We start from the raw sequence: 23,087 nt of genomic DNA on the forward strand, positions 1-23,087 counted from the left end.
TTACAACTAAGTTTTTATTAGCAGTTTTGGAGGTGTTTGGAGGCGGATCTTGAGAAGTTTTCCGCCAACCGTGTTCAGTAACAGTTTTCTCTGTGTCCTGAGTAGACGGAACCTTCTCTCCTTGAGGACAAGGGGATGAAAGATTGATAAGGTCAATAGTAGGTGGTGGCATTCCTTTTAAGGCAGATACAGTGGTGTCTTCATCAGATGGACGTTTACGTTTAGATGAAGGTTTTGGATTTTCTTCCTGCACATTTAGGCACTGAAATGATTGAAACAACGTTTCATAATGCCTAAATTTTTCAGTAAGGGTTTCAAGCTCACGACCAATCTTCTTGACACCATTGCGCGCCTGCTTAAAAACTTTAAACAATTCAATTTCTGTTGGTCTTCATTTTAAGCAAGACCAGCGCAAGCCCTTACTGTCAAGAATAGAATCCAATATCCTACCTGTCAGCAAGAAACAAAGCGTTCCGACTCGCCTTTCACAGAGCAGTTCGGAAAGTTACAAATCATAATGAACAAAAACAATATTAAATAAAAATATAAAAAATGTTAAATAATAAAAGTAAAAAGAGCAATGACAAAAATATTTATAACAAATGAATGCAATAAAAATAGTTGGTTACCAAAGATAGCAACCAATGTAGCGAGCAGTTTGAGATGCACTGTAACACACGAAAAGTAAGAAACTCGCAAACAGCTGTGGACAAAGATGGAAACGAATAAAAACAAGAAAGAAATTTAAGTAAGCAATATAAATTAACAATAACAATTGCACTATTTAAAATGTAGCACAAAAACAAATTGAAAATGACTTGGCGGAATAAATTAAAATTAGCCAACACACAATTAAAGTAAATTCCAATTGCTTTAATATAACAATATAACAGTGATACTTATCTTAACGAATCACTTCATTCAGATAATTTCACCACAAAGTTTTAAATATTATATAAATTAAACAAGTTTCTAGGAGCACGAAAGCACAGCTGTACACGAGACAAATTGCCAGAATGAAATGAAAAGCATGATAAGTCATGTCCGTCTGTATATACGCTACTAGGCTCTTTTCTTGTTTTTACATAGTTCAGGAGATTCGCCATAAATAAACGAATGTATGCAATATAATAATTTCATAATCCGATTCTCCTACTTGCATGAAATGGTTTAGAGGACTACTTAGTGGAAAAGTTTGATCGGTTATTCGATTCATGTTAAATTCTACTAATTCTAGAAAATATGTAAAAAAATTGCGATTCCAAATATTGTGTGGTAATGCTTCATTAGAAAACAAAAAGAAATCGCTAATTTCCTTTGCTTCGCCAGTTTTTTAGTTCCTGCTACTTATTCATATAATGCTCTGAGGAAGAATATGAAAAATTCTGACCAGGTAAATTTTTCGCAATAAATAAATTTTTCATTTTATTGTTAGAGGTATAAATGTGTATATGGCGCTTAATTTCATAGTCCTTGAGTTGAATACCTTAGATGAGGCTTCCACTCCACTTTTTACAGATTTTTGCATGCATAGTATTTTTTAACACTTTTTCAGTTAATTTTTGCAAACCAAACTGCTGATTATAAACCCAAGGTGTACTAGTTATATTATAAACGTATGTACATATGTATATGCCAATAAATATATATATATATATATAAATAAGAATTTTAAAAGAAAGTTTTTTCATAATTTTAAAGTTCTTAATTTAATTTTTAAAATCTGTGCCGTCCCTCTCAAAGTAATTCCCCTTGGCCCTAATACACTTGTTCCAATGTTTTTTCCAATCTTCGAAACAGCTGTTAAAGTCAATTTCCGAAATAGCCTTAAATGCGCGTAGCGACTCACATTTAATGTCTTTAATTGTTTGCTAAATACTCAGCAGTTACACCGTGTTAAATCAGGCGAAACGATGGTTGCGGGGACATTGGTTGAAAATTTGGCCAAAAACTCATCTAGAATCAATGCCGTATTCGACGATGCGTGTTATGGTTCAAAAACTAAGAGCTGTCGGCCCACAGTTCCGGCTCCTTTTTACACGCTCCGCGTGTAGAATAACACTCAAATACTATTCCTTGTTGATAGTTTGGCCGATCGGAGGGAATTCGGAGTGCACCACTCCTCGATAATCGAAGAAAACTGTCAATATAGTCTTGATTTTTGATCTGCTTTGACGTGTTTCTTTTGGCTTCGGCGCACCTTTGCCGCGATATTCGACAGATTACTCGTCTGTTTTGAATCGTTAGCATAGATCTAAGACTTTTCGCTAGTAATAAAACGCTTTATGATATCCTGGTAGTCGCAAAGTATTGTTTTATAAACGTTAATGCGACGCGTTTTTTGAACAAATTTAGTGATTTTGGAACCAATGTGTTTTCACTTTCCTTTGACCCAAATGATTTTTCAAAATGGTTTTCATTGATTTTTCCGATATTCCAACGATGCCAGTAAGATCTCTGATCGTTAATCGTCGATTATCAAGCACCAATTCCTTTATTTTCTTGACGTGTTGGTCATCAGTTGATGTTGATAGCCGTCCTGAACGTGGTTCGTCGTCAACGCGTTCTCGACCCTCTTTGAATAATTTGTACCCATCAAAAACACTTGCTCGCGACAAAGAATTAGCACCAAAGGCCTTTTCCAACATTCTGAATGTTTCGGCACCATAAATCGGATTCCGCACACCAAATTTAATGCAACTTATTTGTTAAATAATTTCACTCATCGTAAAAATCGCCGAATGCACTTTATGCACTTTGGAATGACAAGCGTATACTAAACACTAATGAATATTTTGATGTGACATTTGGTACATACATACATACATATGTCACTGGCAGTCATACCAACCTAGAAAAAACGACGAAGGAGTCTTCGCGCGAAATCTATATAAAAAATGTCTTACTATCTTTTGCACACATGTATATACATATACTTACATATAAGTATGTATGTATTTTTGATAGCGAACAAAACAATGTCGTTACCGGCAGCAGAAACTGCTAACAACGTATACAGCTGTACGTATGCATATACAACAAGAATTTAACAATATTTGTAACTGGTTTGTCGTTTCGTTGGTGATTGCAGCGGAAACCTCACCATCACCGGCATCAAGGCTACCAAACTGCTTCACAAAGTCGCTGTTATGCCGCTCAAGATTTATTACCACGAGGCGTCGTCGCTGACAACACTGCACCAGCAGTCTCTCTGAGCATGTGTTGTACGTTGCTCGAACTCTCCGACCATATACCAAAGTTGTATACGTATGCACATGTATGGAATTATATGTAAGCCTAAATGAATGTATCTTATTTACTGGGCTTGTATGCTGGAGGGCATTGTTTTGGTTTAAAATTTTTTATATCTTTCATTTAGCGGCTACGCTGTGTTTTTTTGGTCTATGCAGTCGCAGCTGATACCTGTACAAATGCTGATGAACCACTCGATGTGCCTAAACGGGTGCCGGTTTCGCAGCCTGCTTGGGCAGTCTCATATGCCTGGTTAATACGAAAATAATAACAAGAAGAACATTTAGACAGCAGGTTTTTTGCTTGTTAGCGTTTCAGTATAGCCTTAACACATCATTAACGCTGACAAGAAAAATTACAGCACAGTGATCAAAAATTTGGAGACCTATCTCCTCTGGACTTATAACTTAAAACCACTATACAAACATATTTACAACGTGTGTGGGGTATGAACAGTTTATACTGCCTCGACTTTATTTCAGATTTCAGGTTACCTTATACTTTTTTGTTTAAAATATTTTCTTGCGTATTTTTTCGACATTCTTGGTTATTACTTTTTTCTTGGATCATTATTGAATGTTTTTCTATGTTCTGCTGTTTAATTGTTAGTTGGTTTTGAAGTAGTTTCAAACGTGTATGCCGTTTCTATGCAGTTCCTTTTTTTACTCTTGGCTTTCTTGCACAATCAATAAGCTACTTAATAATACAAAGTAACAATTATTACGAAGCAAATGTACGCTACTTTTGAATATACAAGGTGCGTTCCAAAGTAAATAAGACTGAAAAAAAAACAGAAGAAATGGGTTTTTCGGCAAAATCAATTTATTTTATTCAAAAAAGTCTCCTTCTGCTTCAATACAGCTTTTAGCACGATCCAAAAGCATGCCAAACGAGTGTTTTAGCTCGTTGGCCGGTATGGCCGCCAGTATGCCGGTGCAAGCCTTTTGAACGGCCTCTACGTCTGCATTAAGCTTTCCTTTCATGGGCAAATGCATTTTTCCAAAAAGGATGAAGTCGCGTCGTTAATGGTTAAATGTGATTTGTGGTCAAATAATCGTCCTTCTAATGTTGGGTTCTGAGCAATTTTTGGTCGTCAGACAATTTGTGCGGAACAAACCGTGCACACCCCTTTCGTAAGCCCAAATGTTCGGCCAAAATGCGATTAATCGATCGTTTTACCAGTTTTAAAACAAAATTTAATGTTGACTCTTTGTTTGAAGATCATTTTCGCACCGATAACACAAACATACTGACACTTAAAACGGAATAACTTCACTTCTAATCTAAGAAATGTCCTGAACTGGACAATCGATAAAGATAGCAGATTCTAACGCACCAGTCGACATATAGATGGCGCCGCCTGGGGGGAGCTAGATTCAAAACGTCCTGTTTACTTTGGAACGTACCTTGTAGGAGCGTTATTGCTTTCAGTTTTAGCTTATAGTGTATACTAGTGACGGCCGATATCAATCGTTGAAATTGGTTTGAAACGTACCTTGTATAAGCGTAATTGCTTTAAGCTTTAGCTTATAGTGTATACTAGTGACGGCCGATATCAATCGTTGAAATATCGATGTTTGTTTAATGTGATGCATCACTTAATTTCGATGCATCCATTTTTGTATAATGTTTCCGTCACATGGTCCCAGTGTCAAATGTTTTCATGTTTTGTTGCGGAAATTGTAATTTAGAAAATTAAAATTATGACAACATATGGAAAATAGTAATTAAGTACATAAATACATATGTATTCCGACTCAGCTTATAAAATATTGTCATCCTCATAAAATTCGTAAACGTTTCACTAGGTCAAATATGTGCTTCTACAACTCGAACTTGCCTGGTAGTATATCGCATGAACTCTTCAGATAGTTCCAATCAAGCTGAAAACTCTTTTAGTATTTGGACTGACCATCATAAGTTAGTCCAAAACAAGTAAGAAAAAGCTAAGTTCTACTATAGCCGAACGCGTCATAGTTTTGCAACTTGGATTAAAGCCAGGAAAGTACCTTCAGGAATATAAGTCCTGTTAGTAATATGGAGTCTAAGTCACACTATCCATTTTCTTAACACAACTCACATATTGACCGATATATGCGGTATAAAGTCACCCGGAAGCTCGAAAATCTTTATATTGGGTAGTCGCATTTTGGCCAATAGATGTCGTTGCAGTCGTATATCTCCAGTGCTACCAAACAAATTGTGTCATACAATATAGTGTTGGAAAGGTGAGATTTTAAGCTTCATTTAATATTCGTTATATTAATTGCTTCTTGATTTGAACACTCGAAAGGAAAAAATTAGATCGAAATATGTTTTTCACTCAAAGTGGGCGGTGCTACGCCCATTGTTCAAAATTGACCCCGGTTACATCTCGTGGGTAAAATTTAATTCTCAGTTATTCTGCGTTGGATTTCGAAGCTGACAGTGTTGTTGCTTTTAGTGCTGATTCCACGATAGACAAAATTATCTGCAACTTCGAAGTGATGACTGCCAACAGTGACGTGGAAGCCTAGTCGCAGGTGCGACCACTGTTTGTTCTCTGACAGGAGATATTTCGTCTTGCCCTCGTTCACTGCCAGACCCAAGTTTAAGTTCTGCAGCTTTTCTCCAGCAGCAGATTGAAGAAGTCACATGAAAGAGAGTCGCTTTGTCTGTAACATCGTTTCGTATCCAACGCCTCGAAGAGGTCCTACCCGACCCTGACGCAGCTTTTAGTGTTGCACAACAAATTCAGACATCGCAGCATAAGGGCAGCTCTTTTTCGTGCTACCACTAGCAGCTTTGAAATCGACGAGGAGGTGGTGTGTCGATTCTCTTTTCACGGGTCTTTTCCAAAATTTGACGCATGGCGAATATCTGATCGGTTGATGATTTTCCAGGTCTGAAGCCACACTGATAAGGTCCAATCAGTTTGTTGACGGTGGGCTTTAATCTTTCACACAATACGCTCGATAGAACCTTATATGCGATGTTGAGGAGGCTAATCCCACGGTAGTTGGCGCAGATTGTGGGGTCTCCCTATTTGTGGATTGGGCAGAGCACACTTAAATTCCAATCGTTGGGCATGCTTTCGTCCGACCATATTTTATAAAGAAGCTGATGCATGCTGCTTACCAGTTTTTCGCCGCCGTGTTTGAATAGCTCGGCCGGCAATCCATCTTCAGGCGGGTAATTGCTATTCAAACTTCTTCATTAATGGGCAATGTAACGTCTGTTCCATGCTCATCGATTGGGGAATCGGCTTCGGCTTCTCCTGGCGTTATACTTTCACTGCCATTCATCAGGCAGGATAAGTGTTCCCTCCTTAAGTTTAGTATGTTCTGGGCATCGGTGACTAAATCACAAGATGATGCTCCGGTCTTCTCTTAGTCACTTAATTTTTTTGTAGAATTTTTGAGCATTACCCCTGTCGGCCAGCTTATCAAGCTCTTCAAACTCACGCATTTCGGCCTCTCTCTTTTTTCGTCTGCAAATGCGTCTCGTTTTCCTCTTCAACTCTCGATATGTCCCATGCCGCACGTGTTGTGATCGAGATAGGCAGTCTGCTTTCTCTCCACTGCGACACGGCACTCCTCATGTTGTTGTTTTAGCGGATATTTAGTCGCCATTTGGATGGTAAGGATTCGCTAAGTTTTGGTCGGCGACGGGAGGCCTAAGAAACGTGCTGTTTCGACGGATTCGGACCAAATGGAGAGGGGTGTCAAATAAGTGGGTTGGTGAGGTATGAAAAGAGGTGACCAGTGTCATGCGGATACTCATTGCACGCTGGACATATATTGGACATGTCGGGCATTCCTCATCATTCCAGCTGTTCTTTTGCATTTTCCGAAAACCAATGGTTTCGATTGCAGCTGTACGTAACGAGCCTGAAATGCAGTACCAGATTTCGCTTATATCGAGTTGCTGACTAGTGCTCCTTTATATGGCCACTGTAGTAAATGCCACAAGGACCTACTCGTCTCTGTTCTTGTCCCGTCCATCGCATTTTTTGGACGGCGGTGATGGCAGCCTTTACTCCAACGAGGACATCAACCAGCAGGGCAGGGGCACCTTCCCAATTAAGGTACTGGACATTCCAGGTGCATGCCCTTTAATCGTTATCTTTAGTGCGATGGCCATGGTCGTCATCAAAAAGGGGTTCTCTCGTCCGAGGCTGTTTACGTTTTTTCATTGGCCGAGTGTTTTACGTTTCGGGTCCCAAACTCAGCGCACAAACCTGTGGAGGAGATGTTTCGCCTTGTCACTTTAGCTCGCCTTCAAACGGATGTTTTCTGGCTACCCAGAGGATACTTGGTCAGACACCGGAAGTCGTGAGCTGCTTAAGCCATATGTAAAATAATCGTTTCTGGCCACTCCCAAGCGAATGACAATCAGAAAATTTTCCTCACTAGCCTGAACTTCTACACATGACTCCAAAAGAAAGATATATATATTAAACTTTTTAGAGGGTGTGCCACACCCACTTTTTCAAAATTTTTTACTCAAGGTGTCCAATGCTACTGCGATCGCCTTTACCAAATAACAGTTCTATATCTTCATTTGGTGCTCAGTGGCACTTTATGGATTTTCGTTTAATGGTGTTTTGTGAGCGTGGCAGTGGTTCTATTACGACCACCTATGAACTCGTTTTTCTTTTTTGCCAAGAAACGCGCATACGAAGTTTCATCAATGTAACTCAATTTTTAATCAAGTTACAGCTTGCAAGGACAGATTGACAGACAGACAGTTACCCGGATTCCAACTTTTCTCCTCATCTTAGGCATTTATATGTAACCTTGTATTTACCTCGCTTAGTTTTAGGTGATACGTACGACCATTAGGCGAATCAAACTATTATAATGTGTAGCATTAAGTTTAAAAATTGGAAGATAAGAAGAAACAATTTGTTTGTTTTGTCAGATGAGTTTTCCATAAACATTAGGGTGTCCGTTATTTACCAAATTAATTATTTTTGACGAGACGCCCCCTAAATTTTTAGTTTTTTCCAAACACGATACATTTTCCATTTAAATAACATGGGATTTTGCCACTTTTTACGAATATTTTATTTTTCTCTGAAACTTTCCCGTTTGTAGGAATAAAACAGTCATATTCTTGTACAGAATTGAATGCTCTACACAAAAGTCTTGACGATTTTTCGATATACTCACTCCTTTAAAAGTTATTCAAGGTTAAAGTTAACTTCTGGGTAATTTCTAGAATTTTCGCACTTTTACTGCAAATTTAAATTTTTTTTGTAAAATTCAATTGTTTATTCTAAAAAATATATTATGCCTATAGCTTTAAGATAAAAAAATAAGAAAAATTTGCAAATCAAAGCCGGTGGGATTCTATTGACAAAAAAAATTATAAATCTCAACAAAAAGACTGATTAACAAGTAAGGAAGGGCTAAGTTCGGGTGTCACCGAACATTTTATACTCTCGCATGATAAAGTGATAATTGAGATTTCATTATCCGTCATTTACATATTTTTTTGTTTTGCTGTAAAATTAATTAGATTAGTTGTTCCTGAGATATGGTTTTTGGTCCATAAGTGGGCGACGCCACGCTCATTTTCAATTTTTAATAAGAAAAAGCCTGGGTGCAGCTTCCTTTTGCCATATCTACCGTAAAATTTAGTGTTTCTGACGATTTTGTTAGCCGGTTAACGCACTTTTAGTGATTTTCAACATAACCTTTGTATGAGAGGTGGGCGTGGTTATTATTCGATTTCTTCCATTTTTGAACTGTATATGGAAATGCCTGAAAGAAACGACTCTATAGAGTTTGGTTGACATAGCTATGTTCCCGAGATATGTACAAAAAACTTAGTAGGGGGCGGGGCCACGACCACTTTTCCAAAAATATTACGTCGAAATATGCCCCTCCCTAATACGATCCTTTGTGCCAAATTTAACTTTAATATCTTTATTTATGGCTTAGTTATGACACTTTATAGGTTTTCGGTTTTCGCCATTTTGTGGGCGTGGCAGTGGGCCGATTTTGCACATCTTCGAACTTAACCTTCTTATGGAGCCAAGAAATACGTGTACCAAGTTTGATTATGATATCTCAATTTTTACTCAAGTTACAGCTTGCACGACGGACGGACGGACAGATGGACATCCAGATTTCAACTCTACTCGTCACCCTGATCCCTTTGGTATATATAACCCTATATCTGACTCTTTTAGTTTTAGGACTTACAAACAACCGTTATGTGAACAAAACTATAATACTCTCCTTAGCAACTTTGTTGCAAGAGTATAAAAAAAATGTTAAAAGATAAAATACCGGAAACAAGTTCGAAAATCGATGAATTTCTAAAAACTAGTTTACCTCGTGATGATTACAAAGAACTACTAGAATTAAGCAAAATATTTTTTGGCACTATGGAAGTTGAGAAAACGAAATTTTACAAACCGGGGGCTTTTCATCATGCTCGATGGATGGCGAAAGCCATTTACAGTTTAAAAATATACATCTTTCGGAACAGTATTAAATTATGCCCTGAAGATGAAAAAAGTTTTTACGAGATTTCATTATTTATTGTTTTTATTTACGTCCCTTATTGGTACTCTGCACCTTTAGCTGCAGCTGCACCAAATCAAGATATTGAATTTACAAAATCTGTTTACAATTATAGAACAATAGATAAAGATTTGTCTTATGTTTTATGGTACTTGAGCCCTGAAGCAGCGGCCTTATCATTTTTCGATAAAAATATATCTCTCAGCGGCAAGAAAACAATGGTTAAGGCTTTAAAAGTCAGTAATGACGAACAGTTCGAGATTCCTAAACCATTCATCTTTAATGTGGAAGATTTTAAATGGTTCACAAATAAAAATATTGTTTATCTTATAAATTCAAATTCTTTAAAATTTTTCGAACGATTTAAAATTGATACTAGCTTTGTGTAGTTAAGTTGTACTGAGTGGTTAGAGGAACCAGAATATGTGAGAGGCTTGGAAATTGTAAAAAATTTGCGAGTTGTTAATGATACAGCAGAGAGGGCTGTAAAATTAGCCGAAGAATACGTTAGTATTTTAGCAAGAAGTGAAGAAGAAAAACAAAATCACATATTGTTGTAAGCGAGTATAAAAAAAAATATTCAAATGTAACTTAGGAATGTTTAATAAAGGAAATCTGATGTACTGAAATGGTTTAAATTTGATTTGATTTGCAAATTTTTCTTATTTTTTATCTTAAAACTATAGGCATAATATATTTTTTAGAATAAACAATTGAATTTTACAAAAACAAATTCAATTTGCCGTAAAAGTTCGAAAATTCTAGAAAGTACCCTGAAGTTAACTTTAACCTTGAATAATTTTTAAAGGAGTGAGTATATCGAAAAATCGCCAAGACTTTTTTTGTAGAGCATTCAGTTCTGTACAAGAATATGACTGTTTTATTCCTACAAACGGGAAAGTTTCAGAGAAAAATAAAATATTCGTAAAAAGTGGCAAAATCCCATGTTATTTAAATGGAAAATGTATCGTGCTTGGGGCAAGGTTTATTATGAAAATTAAGGGCTTTTTATGGTCTGATTTTTTTTTTGATGGAAAACTAAAAGTTCAGGGGCGTCTCGTCAAAAATAATCAATTTGGTAAATAACGGACACCCTAATATATATATATGTATGCATACTCCAGTTGGAAGGCTAGCAGAAAATTCGCTGGAATTATGGGACGATTTACAAACACAATTTTATAATGTATGTACTATATATAAAGTAGTTCATATACTTAACAATTGTTGCTACATCAGTTCTATCCGACAGTTTATTTTCGAAAGGTGGTCAAGCAGAGAGCAAACATAGAAAAAGAATAAAACTTAAAAGGTTGAATAAAATTCTATTTGCAAATCCTACAATAAAAATATTAGGGTCTGTAAAAACTAAAATTTGTAAAGAATAAGTTTTAATTTACTTTGATTTTTATTAGATTATTTTATAAACTTAAGCTATTGAATACCATAATTTTAAATGCGTTAATAAAAAAGTTTAAGCTTTAATTTTTTTTTAGGAAATTTTTGTTTTCGCATAACTTCAAGACAAGTTTCGATGGGTCATATCGACTAAAACAAGTATTTTTTAATGACCTTCACTCCTTCACTGTGTTACTAATTATTTTGTTGGGAGAGTAAGTATTGAAATATACATATGTATGTCTTCTCCTTTATATACTATGTATATTCTAATGAGATTTCCAAAAATCTTGTTGATATTCGTCAAACTATGCAAAGTAAAAATTATTATTTTCGGTACTTTATACTTGTTATAGAATTATAACAAAACCATTACTTAAACCTTGAAATAATATGCATATTAGGGTGTGTCATTCTGAATCAACCTTTTTTTTCAACTGAAAAACAGGCTAAAAACTTTCGAAAATGTGAAAAAGAAAGTCACTCAAAAGATGAGCTCTTAATATTATTATTAAGAGGTGCCTATTTCAAATTTTCTGTTTTCCATATAAATAACATGGAAAAAAAATCATTTTTTTTGTGGTGGTTATTGTGCGGAGGTTATTATATGTGCACGCGATGGCTGCCAGTAGGGATGGTAAACTCGATTCCGATTCAACTCGAGAATCGAGTTTTATCGTAAAATAATCGATTTTTCGGAATCGATTTTCAGTAGTCGAAGTCGATTAAGAATCGATTCTTGACATTAACATCTGAAAAAAAAAATTAATTAATGAAAAAGATTTTTTTTAGTTTAAGAATATTAATACCAGAAAAATAAATAAAAATAGTTATAACGTCTGAAAATAAAAGATTTATGTCTTTAATAAAGAAATGTGACCTTAGCCCTGCATCGATAACGAGTTTTACCTAAAAAAGAAAAATAAATTCAATAAATTCCAATAAAGTATAAATAACTCTTTGAAACGATTTTTTTTATAATTTACATATACCTTCTGAAAACATAAAACAAACATTTGTTAACCACCCACACTGGTTAAACATAACATTTTGTTTTCTAAACCGCCAATAATTTAACTATTATGTACAAATATTGAATAATAATACCAATACTACTACTTATGCTAATCTTCGAAAGATACCGTCATTTTTCCGGACGGTATGCACGATTCGTATTGGCCGCAAAAGCGGGGACCAACACGCCTTCCTATTAAACACTTAACTCCATTGCCTTTGCTTGTTTATTTGCCCCACGGCAGTGCCGTTAAGCATTACAAGCTAAGCCATTTGGCTCGTCAGTCACGCAATTCAGGCCTACTCCTCATTCATTATTCTGATTTCACTGCGTTGCCACTCTTGCCATCTTCGTGCTCTCATCAGCTCTTTCAGAACTATAGCACACCACGCTCTCACACTATCCCACACTGGTTTTGACTCAGTCATAAGCCTCACTATATTATCCGCTGTCACTTGTTCCGTTGTCAGTTTCTGTAGATCGGCTCTCTCCTTTTCATTGGAAAAAGAAGATGTGCAGCGCGTTTTCTCCGCTGCAGTCGCAGAAGGAACATTTCGTCCCGTCATCATGTCCATATTTATAGAAATACTCTCTAAAACACCCGTGTCAAAGCGAATATACAACTTTAAAATGGCATCCACATACTTCCCTTCAACATTCCACTTTCCTGTTGGTTTCACATGTATCGGGTGATTTTTTAAGAGCTTGATAACTTTTTTAAAAAAAAAAACGCATAAAATTTGCAAAATCTCATCGGTTCTTTATTTGAAACGTTAGATTGGTTCATGACATTTACTTTTTGAAGATAATTTCATTTAAATGTTGACCGCGGCTGCGTCTTAGGTGGTCCATTCGGAAAGTCCAATTTTGGGCCGGAATAGCCCGAATTTCTTCGGAAATGTTGTCTTCCAAAGCTGGAATAGTTGCTGGCTTATTTCTGTAGACTTTAGACTTGACGTAGCCCCACAAAAAATAGTCTAAAGGCGTTAAATCGCATGATCTTGGTGGCCAACTTACGGGTCCATTTCTTGAGATGGTGTTCTCCGAAGTTTTCCTCAAAATGGCCATAGAATCGCGAGCTGTGTGGCATGTAGCGCCATCTTGTTGAAACCACATGTCAACCAAGTTCAGTTCTTCCATTTTTGGCAACAAAAGTTTGTTAGCATCGAACGATAGCGATCGCCATTCACCGTAACGTTGCGTCCAACAGCATCTTTGAAAAATACGGTCCAATGATTCCACCAGCGTACAAAACCACACCAAACAGTGCATTTTTCGGGATGCATGGGTAGTTCTTGAACGGCTTCTGGTTGCTCTTCACCCCAAATGCGGCAATTTTGCTTATTTACGTAGCCATTCAACCAGAAATGAGCCTCATCGCTGAACAAAATTTGTCGATAAAATATTCCGGCCGAAATGCTCGAAAAAGTTGCCCAACATTGGACTTTCCGAATGGACCACCTAAGACGCAGCCGCGGTCAACATTTAAATGAAATTATCTTCAAAAAGTAAATGTCATGAACCAATCTAACGTTTCAAATAAAGAACCGATGAGATTTTGCAAATTTTATGCGTTTTTTTTTAAAAAAAAGTTATCAAGCTCTTAAAAAATCACCCGATATTTTTACAAGAGAACAGCGCTGTCAGTAGATGTTGAGAGTAAAGAAATGGTGAAGACGGCTATTACCACTTTGTCACTTTCGTTAGTTGGGCAGACTTGGCAACAAGAAAGCATTCACAAACCTCCATCAAGTATGTTTGTACATACAAAAATAAAACCTTGCAGAAAATCGAATTATAGCACAATTCAGTAAGCAGTACTTGAGTACCTATTGGAGACAGTTAGAAGTAAAGTCTCAATTTGAGGCAAGTTACTACTTACAACCATCAAAATGGCACATCAAGTGCTAATTGAGCCCGATAGGGCTGCACACCTACCTACTACTTACAACACAGTCTCTAGTCTTTAGTCACAAAATATTGTCTCAAATTTGTTACCTTATACTTAGCAGGTCACAAAACTAAAAAGCACTCTTATTTGCCATTTTGAATATACAGACATTTCACTTACCATATAGAGATCATCATAGATATTAATCGATTGTCGCTTTTTATAACTTGTTAGCAACTCAAACACGAAAAAGTTAAAAATAAATCAATTTCACATAAATTTCATTAATATTCGGAGCCAAAATCAAAATTCTATTTTGATTTTTATTGCTAATTATGCCTTTTGAATGCGATATAGAAAATTTTAAACTTGTTATCGACTAATTAAATCTGAATTCTGTACTTTGATACAGTCACAAGTCTATAAATTAAAGATTTAAAATTTTTTGATCCAGTTCATGAGCAAAATTAAATATCTGAAACCTTTGGCTTAACTTCAGTCATTTAGGTTTCAATACACTGCTTACAAACACCTTACCACTATAGATATTGTAGATTGTGCCAGTGCAATGTTAAATTCATTTTCATATTATCATATGTCATATTTATAATTTTTTTTGCTCATTACTTCAATAGGCTGGTTTACACACGATCTCTTTTTGTTAATTACCTATTTTTTATCCTTATTCCCCTATTCTAAAACTATCTATTTTCTAATGTCATTAGCACACATACATATTTCTATTTAAAAAAAATATAAGTTTGGTTCCAAAGTAAACAGGACTTTAAAATGTGATTTTGGGTCAAATAATCGGTCACAATGATGTTCTTAGAATGTTGGATTCTGAGCAATTTTTGGTCGTCATTCAATTTGTGTGGAACAAACCGTACACACACCTTTCGTAAGCCCAAATGTTCGGTCAAAGTCGATAAATCGATGTTTTGTAGATTGTCAATTCAATTTCCATGAATTTTAATGGTGATTTCGGCGGATTTTTGCTGAATTCACGCACAGTTTCGATGGAGTTTTCGGTGATCACGGATTTTGATTGGCCCACATGTTGATCGTCATTTATGTTCACTTTGAAAACGTTGAAACCACTCGTGCACTCTGCTACGGGATAGGCAATCATCACCATAAACTTATTTCATCAATTGAAACGTTTCGGTAAAAGTTTTACCAATTTTGAAACAAAATTTAATGTTGGCTCAGGAAATCAACAATTGTTTCTTGAAGGAAAATCAAAGTAATCGTTAAATTCATCCTAAATTAGTTAAAATCATTATTATGAAATATAGTTCATTTTGAAATGTTGTATAAAAGTTACCAATCATCAACCACATTCCTTAAATTGCAAGGAAAAGTTGTATATGATTACACACATAAGTATATTTCCTTTGTTTATTTTCTCTTGATCTTCTAATGTGCATCATTCACAACGCTTAACTTGCTGTCAAATATACTAGACTACAGCTCAAGAAATAAGGAATTCTTTTCTTGAGAGCAGGAACCTAACCTTAACTTTGGAAAGCACCTTTTAACTTTCAAATTTCCGAAATAATGTAAATATTCATTTGGAACTAAGCGCTGTGTCAGCCATGCAATGAATTCAGCGAGCGAGTTACGAATAACAACACAATACGTGCCACCTGAGCAAACTGTGCCACGGTTCCTTCGTCTTTCCTCGTCGTTCTCTCGCCAACGAACGACTTGGGCGGCAAAAATATAGGATAATAGATAATAAAAGTCATAATAAAAAATTCGTTTTAAAATCAAGAATTCAGCAAGCAAGTTACGAATAACAATACAATACGTGCCATCTGAGCAAACTGTGCCACTGTTCCTTTGTCTTTCGTCGTCGTTCTCTCGCCAACGAACGATTTGTGCGGCAAAAATATAGGATAATAGATAATAAAATTCATAATAAAAAATTCGTTTTAAATCACGCACAAATACGCCCATGAAAATATTTTCATAAGGAAATGAAATACCGAATTGTGTAGCAGCGAACTGCTACGAATAAGAACACAACCCCGTCGTTCCCACGCCAACAAAAAACTGGCGACAAAAGTCTTTGTGTGTGAACTGAGTTATATAGTATATAAGTACATGTAGTATGTATGTTATGACAACATCAATGCAATTTGAATCGAAATCATTTTTAATTCGTAATACCAAAAGAAAGTTTGGTTGTTCTGAAGTTAAATCAATTTAACTCAATCAAGCTAAAAACCGTGAGAGGGGAATTATCAGCTCTAAGTACCATTATTTGCGAATTTAACATCGCAAGATCTTAAAATAAAGGATCTACCAACAAAACACTCGTATTCGGTTAAAATTTTATTATTTCTTGCTCTGCAGATAATTTTATACTATTTATGATTTGAACAAAATATCGGCCAAATGGTCACCAGGGCTCCATCCGTTTACGCCAATTTTTAATGACATTCGAGCTCGTCGAGCATTGCTGGTTGGCTAGAGTAAACCGTTGAGTTAATTTTATATAGCATAGAGACTTTTAATCGCATGATCTTGGCGGCCAATTTCTGAGTAGTTTTTTGAAAATATCGAGTCGCCAAACTTTGCACGCAATGTGTCCATGTTTAGACTAGAATCATGAGACGGCGCATCATTTTTTTTACAAATAGAGATCGTACGCGTCGATTTCGTCAAATTTCGGAGGAAAAAAGTCGGTCATCATTGTGCTATAACGCTCGTTATTGATGGTAACGACATTTCTTGCGTCATTTCGAAATAAATAAGTCCGATTATGCCGCTACACCACAATCTGCACCAAACTGTAAATTTTGGGGGATGCAATTACACACCAATAGTGACATTTTTGTTGACGAAGCCATTAATTCAAAAACTAGCAAACCTTAGAAAACGCACTGACAAAATTTGACACAAATCCGTAAGCACAAGCTGTTGACAACAAACAAACTATCTGGATGTTAAAACGAAGAGGCCTCACTTGCGATATAACCTTATATTAACATGTCTTCAGACACATGCGTAAATACGCGTTAAAAAACGTTTTAAGAATTCCTTAGTTTTATTTTCTTTGAAAAATTATAATTTATTAAGACTTAAGTTCTTAAAAATAAAATAAAAAATCTTTATATTACCATTTTTGTAAATAATTTGTGATTTGAGCCATTCACAATGATCAAACTGACCTTAAACCAAATGATCAGAAACTCTTTTCTTACTCTTTCGCTTGTCAGGTGGCAGCGGTTCCTGATCTTTTTTCTAAGCTGGGAACAAAACACAATGCGGGACCCTCAATCAGCAGTTAGAGAAAAAAGCGGTATGCCAGAAGAATAGCGCTAAAACGAACTGCCAAAATTAGTGCGTTGTTGAATTTTGTAGAATTAGATGTCGGTAATTTGTAAAATTATTTTTATATATGGGTGATATAGGTCTACTGGGGAACCGAGCACCCAAAAATATTATGGCTATCGCGCTATTTGCCTACCTCAGTGGTAGTGTGGAAATTCCGAAATACCCAAAAGCTATTTATAAAATGCCCAATTTAATATATTTTAGCAGTGGCATCTTTGGCAAATGTTATAAAAAATTTGAGTTTTGACAGCTCTCTCTCGAATCAAAGAGTTTCGTATCAATTTATCTATGCCTTAAACCTACAAACCAAAACTTGGTATCATTGAAGAAACCTTTATGCGGTATTCGCATACTTTCTTTAACGGGCACCTCGACTGGCAAAAGTTTATGGTATACTAACAGTACCTGTGGAGACTCCATATTGCTTATGGAATGCAATATAAGTATGCATGCAATGAAATATAACTTCAGCAGTGTGGCAGATCAGTTGTCATTTCTATGAAAATGTTGAAGGGTAGAGTAGTCATTTCGGTTATTTTAAATGGATTTACCCAGTATTTTAGTTTTCTTTTTTTGTTTGTTTTTATGAATTTCATAAAACATTTCGAAATTTTTAAGCGCTTCTATAGCTCGTACTTGCCTGTATATTCGCAAACTAGTTCATCATTTTTAAGATATTGATCTGTAATTTTGCAGACGTCCTTTTCTCCCCAAGGAGCTACTCATTTGCTGGAAACGCCAATATTGGACGACTGTGTTATAACATATATGTATGTATGTATGTAGCTCCATATAAATTGATCGATTCAAATCAAGTTCTTGTGTGGAAAACTGTTTTATAGTGGTTTTGTTGATCTCGTTAAAGGACCGACCTAATATATACTTATGCTCAAATTTCATGAATATATCAATTATTTTCTAAGATTTTCTCTCGCTTATTTTTAAATCTTTATTTATATTTTACATTACAACAATCAGAAACCATTAAACGAAATAACATATGAACTTAATTATAAGATAAGAGATATAGTAAGTGATTAGCGTGTCCAGCCGAGGTGATTTAGACATGTTCACCTGTCTGTCTGTATACGTTTATGGTATAGGCGAACTATTACTTCAGATTTTTAGATACCTTTTCAAAAATTTGCGCATAACCTTTACCCTCACAAAGCTGCTCATATGTCGGAACCGTTATCGAGCCAATAGAGCATATAAGTAGCTGCTATACAAACTGGACGATAGGAATCAATATCATGCAAGAGAATTTTTTTTTAACAAAATGTCTTCATGAAATTTCGCATGTTTTATAATCCAAAGCATTACTATAATATCGGAACGAGTTTTCAAGATCGGAAAACTATAGCATGTACAATAGAGATCAACTGACCAACGGAACTTCAACACCATTTTTATATAATTCGAACGTTATCACACCATCGTTACAACTAAATACATACATACATACATATGTATGTATGTATATATGATCTTATGAACGTGGAATTGCGGTTAAATAAAGCCAAATGTAAATACAAATTTGGACTTGTATTACACATGTACTTAAAAACTTGAAAGTAAAGATTCAGGTTTAGCATAATTCAGTTTATTTTTTTAACGCACCAAACTATACTGAATATACGTATGTATGTATATACCTATATATGCATATACAAGCGGATTTTTTTTGTATATAATTGACATATTTACACACACGCATATGTGTTTACTCTTGAAATAAAATTGTGTCCCTTTTATTTTTCTTGGCGGGTTCTGCTGCTAATTTTTTATTACAGCTACACTTGAGTCGGAATCGATGTGAAGAAGAAAACAGGCGCACAAGTTTCCAAACCATGTTCATATAAACTCGCCAAGAAGTGCAGGAGCCAAGCGCAAGCGCAGGCGACAGACCTATTAAGTGCCTCAAAAATTGTTGAAGCTTGGTGGAGAAATAGATAGGCGGAAAGTGAATCACAAAACATACTCGACCATAACGAACATCACAGAAGAAGAATTGTGGGCGCTCTGCCAATAGTGGATTACGGCATGCGTGAGTGTGCGCAAAGCAAGTCAGCTACCCATACATGTAGAGGAAACTGCTACAAATAAATTAAATAGAAATCACATACATAAGCCTATATATAAAAAAAAATCGAAAATGTCGAAAACAATAAACAAACAAGCAAGGCGCTTATATATTTCGAAAAATGCGATGAGATAAAATGCAAACAACGACGTTGTCGATGTGATAATGACGTGATGATAATGTTGTGCATATTATAATCGTCATGTTGTTGGTAATAAGGCAGACTTCTTGTTTTGAACTCCATAACGATGCTGGCAATAATGTTGTACAAGAGACTGCACTGATACGCTGAGTATACAGAGTATAGGTAAAGAGACGGCAACCAAGCGCTATGTGCCAAGTGTTAAGAGCCATGAGCCCTTACTGGTTAAGGGATAGGAAGTGGTAAATAAAAGAAATGTGTAGTTAAAAAGAAGTTGCAACTAAACAAATAAAACTAAGTTGCGCAAATACAAGCTTGCATTTATAGACACACAGATTGCTGTTTGATATTGTTCGCCATCGCATTGCGATCGTGTAACGAGTGTGAATCTACCTGGTATATTAAATACGTACAAATAAGTATGCATGTATATAGGCACATATATGTACATACATATATAGTATATGTTTACAATAAATGTTGTGAGTGCACCATATGGCGTTGCGTTCATGCATACAGGGAGTGAGAGTGAAGGAATTTAACGGTGTAGGTCTGAATACTGATGGAAGGTGAAATGCGACAGTAAGCCAAAAAAGAAACAACAACAAAATAAAATACCAAAAGAAAAGTAAAAAAACTTAAACAAAAATATAAAAGTATAAATAAAACGCGACAAAAACAAAGGCGCTAAACTAACTAAATAAAATAACACGTGATAAATAAAAAATAAGTACTATTCCTTTAGTAAAACTAAACCAACAATTGTACACACATATGGTATACATATTCATACATATGTTTCATATGGACATACATATGTATAAACACATAGGCGCTACGGTCTTATGAATGAGCACATGGTAAATCTGCGAGTTATAGAACGGAAATCGGTGCGATATTGACAAAACAACATAAAATTTAATATAATATATATATAGTAATTATATAAAGTAATAGTATGAGTACAATTTTCAAAAATGTAACGCAAACCACAATGCCAAATCAACGCGATATTGACAAAACAACACAAAATTTAATATAATATATATAGTAATTATATAAAGTAATAGTATGAATACAATTTTCAAAAATGTAACGCAAACCACAATGCCAAATCAACAATAAAAAGTTTTTAATAAGCAGAAAAAGTAATATCTAATGAGAACAAAACGAAAATTTACAACAATTATGAATAAACAACAAATATGAGCATAAGTAATTTAAAAATTATGCAAGATACTAAAAAAACCGTTTAAATAATTTATGGGATAATAAAATATATTACGCTTAAATTTGTACAAAAATCTGCATTGATGTATGAAAACTTGCTGTAAACGAATTTGTTTTTCTTTTACATACATATGTATGTACATAAGTGTTGTACACATAGCAATTTATGAGACTATTTTTGTGCATTTCAGGTAGATACATAAGCAAAACAAATAAAAACGTTTAAAAAAAATAAAGTTGAAACACAAAATATTTTATTAATTCCTTCAATGAACAAATATTCATATCAATAGTAGTTGGTAAAGTACAAGTAGCTAAAACTCATGTGTAAGAAAAATACCAAAACTCAAACATTTACAAATAGAAATTGAATAACTAATTTTACAATTAATCATAATGCCACACAATAGTCATAGTTCACATTCCCGACATGGTGGTTCGTCTAGCGACGATTTGGGTAGCACCGATGAAGTGAAAATTTTCAAAGATGAAGGTGATCGAGAGGAAGAGAAAATTTCATCAGAGAATTTGCTTGAGGAAAAATCGAGCTTGATCGATTTGACAGAAAGTGAGGTAAGTCGATACGAATCTATGAATGATACTTTATAACGACGCATTAAATTCCCTAACACTCATACTATTTTATTTTTGTTTAATGGGTTAGGTGTAGTCGAAAACATGAACTATTTTTTTTTATTTGCTGTTTGTGTTGACCCAGTTCCAACCGAAGCTCCTTGCAATAACCATCGCTAATCTAGAGATTTATCAAATCAATTGGACAAAAAATAGTTGCATTAATAAAGGGTCTAGTGCCTGATGGAGGCCTGTTTTAATAAGAAAATGTTGGCTTGGCTATTTCTGTTGATCCAGTTTCAACCGAAGCTAAAATCAGTCGGACAAAAAAATACTTTTATTAATAAATAATCTATAGTTTTGAGAAAAACCAACAATTAATCGTTTTTTTTAATTTAAATCCTTCTTTAATGTTTTCCAAGAGATGTATAAACTTCATTCAAATTTGCCGATCAGTTTTCGATCTACAGTGGTCACCAGTACAAACACGCAAATGAAGTTTTACCCTCAGTTGCTAACTGTCTGCTCTCGAACGTTACAGAGTGTCCGAGAACCCTTTACTAATTACCGAATAACGCGAAAATTCTTTGGCAAATTCACTTCAAATTTTATTTATAAGATATTATAGTCAAATAAAAAAAAATGTAGAAAATATAACTACACAATTGTGTGCTCAAAACTTTTCTCACACAAAAAACTAGAAACTGTGTTAATTTAAAATGAATGCCCATACGAGTGTTTACAAATCATTTAATAATTTATGCCAGGTGGGCTGAAAAGATAGTACCTTAGAAAACACAAATTAGCTTAGTATAGTTTGATTTTATTTCTAAACAAAAGCTTTTGGATCAGCCATTCTCTACTCGCTGTGTATGAGCTCTGTTTGTTGTTAAATTTGCACGTAAAAGTTATATCCTTGACAGATGGAAGCGTTTATCCCGATTAACTGTGAACTTAATCAAGACGTGTAATGCATGGACGCCACTCGAAACGAAGGGGTTTCTCCTCTCAAAAAACAACAAAAAACAAAGGCAACCCCTATTGCACAGATGTTAAATTTGTCAAAATCTGTGGTCCATGACATTTTGACGGAGCACGTGAACATGCGCAAGGTGTGCGCGAAGATGGTCCCAAAAGTGATCACTGACAACCAGAAATTGCGGCGTTTGGAAGAGTGCCAAAAGAATTTGAACATGTGTGAAAGTGACCCCCCATTTTTGAGTAACGTAATCACAGGGGATGAGTCATATCATAGTATGATCCCGAGACAAAGAGGCATTTTGAGACAACAGAGGGGATCCAATCAGCATGCACATCGACTCTCAAGGCTATTCCGAAGATTGCCTTCCGTGACGCCTTCTTTGCTTGGAAATCGCGCTGGCAGCGCTGCATCGACGCAGAAGGAGCCTATTTTGAAAGTTCTTAAATAACTGTAACGATTGGTTTTTATTTTGCGTTTGGCAGTGTGGTGTATCAAGGCACGCTTTGTTATAAGTAGTTTTCTTCCCTTCAGACAATATAGCTTATGGAATTAATTCTAGTGCCATCCTCTCATAGAAATAGTACGAACTTGTCAGCCTGCCTGGTAGCTTAATTTTATAATTCAATATTTTCATTTTAACAAAATTTGTTGCTTTGTCTCT

General features: G+C 35.3%; 1 protein-coding gene across 11 annotated transcripts in view; it reads left to right on the forward strand.

Moving 5' to 3' along the window:
• The window catches only part of LOC120779428 (protein pangolin, isoforms A/H/I/S), a 268,570-nt gene that overhangs the window by 14,259 nt on the left and 231,224 nt on the right, over nt 1-23,087 (forward strand). Inside the window, exon 1 of one of the 11 annotated variants that reach the window (XM_040111662.1) lies at nt 20,971-21,444. The exons of 7 other annotated variants lie outside the window; for them this stretch is intronic. In XM_040111662.1, the coding sequence (XP_039967596.1) occupies nt 21,268-21,444 (177 nt within the window). In that variant the 5' untranslated portion in view covers nt 20,971-21,267. Of the gene's footprint in view, nt 1-20,970; nt 21,445-23,087 lie in introns of those variants that run through there. 3 more of the 11 variants (XM_040111653.1, XM_040111651.1, XM_040111652.1) reach the window with 3 other exon arrangements.

This window comes from Bactrocera tryoni, unplaced genomic scaffold (genome assembly GCF_016617805.1).
Source record: "Bactrocera tryoni isolate S06 unplaced genomic scaffold, CSIRO_BtryS06_freeze2 scaffold_11, whole genome shotgun sequence".
NCBI lineage: Eukaryota > Metazoa > Arthropoda > Insecta > Diptera > Tephritidae > Bactrocera > Bactrocera tryoni.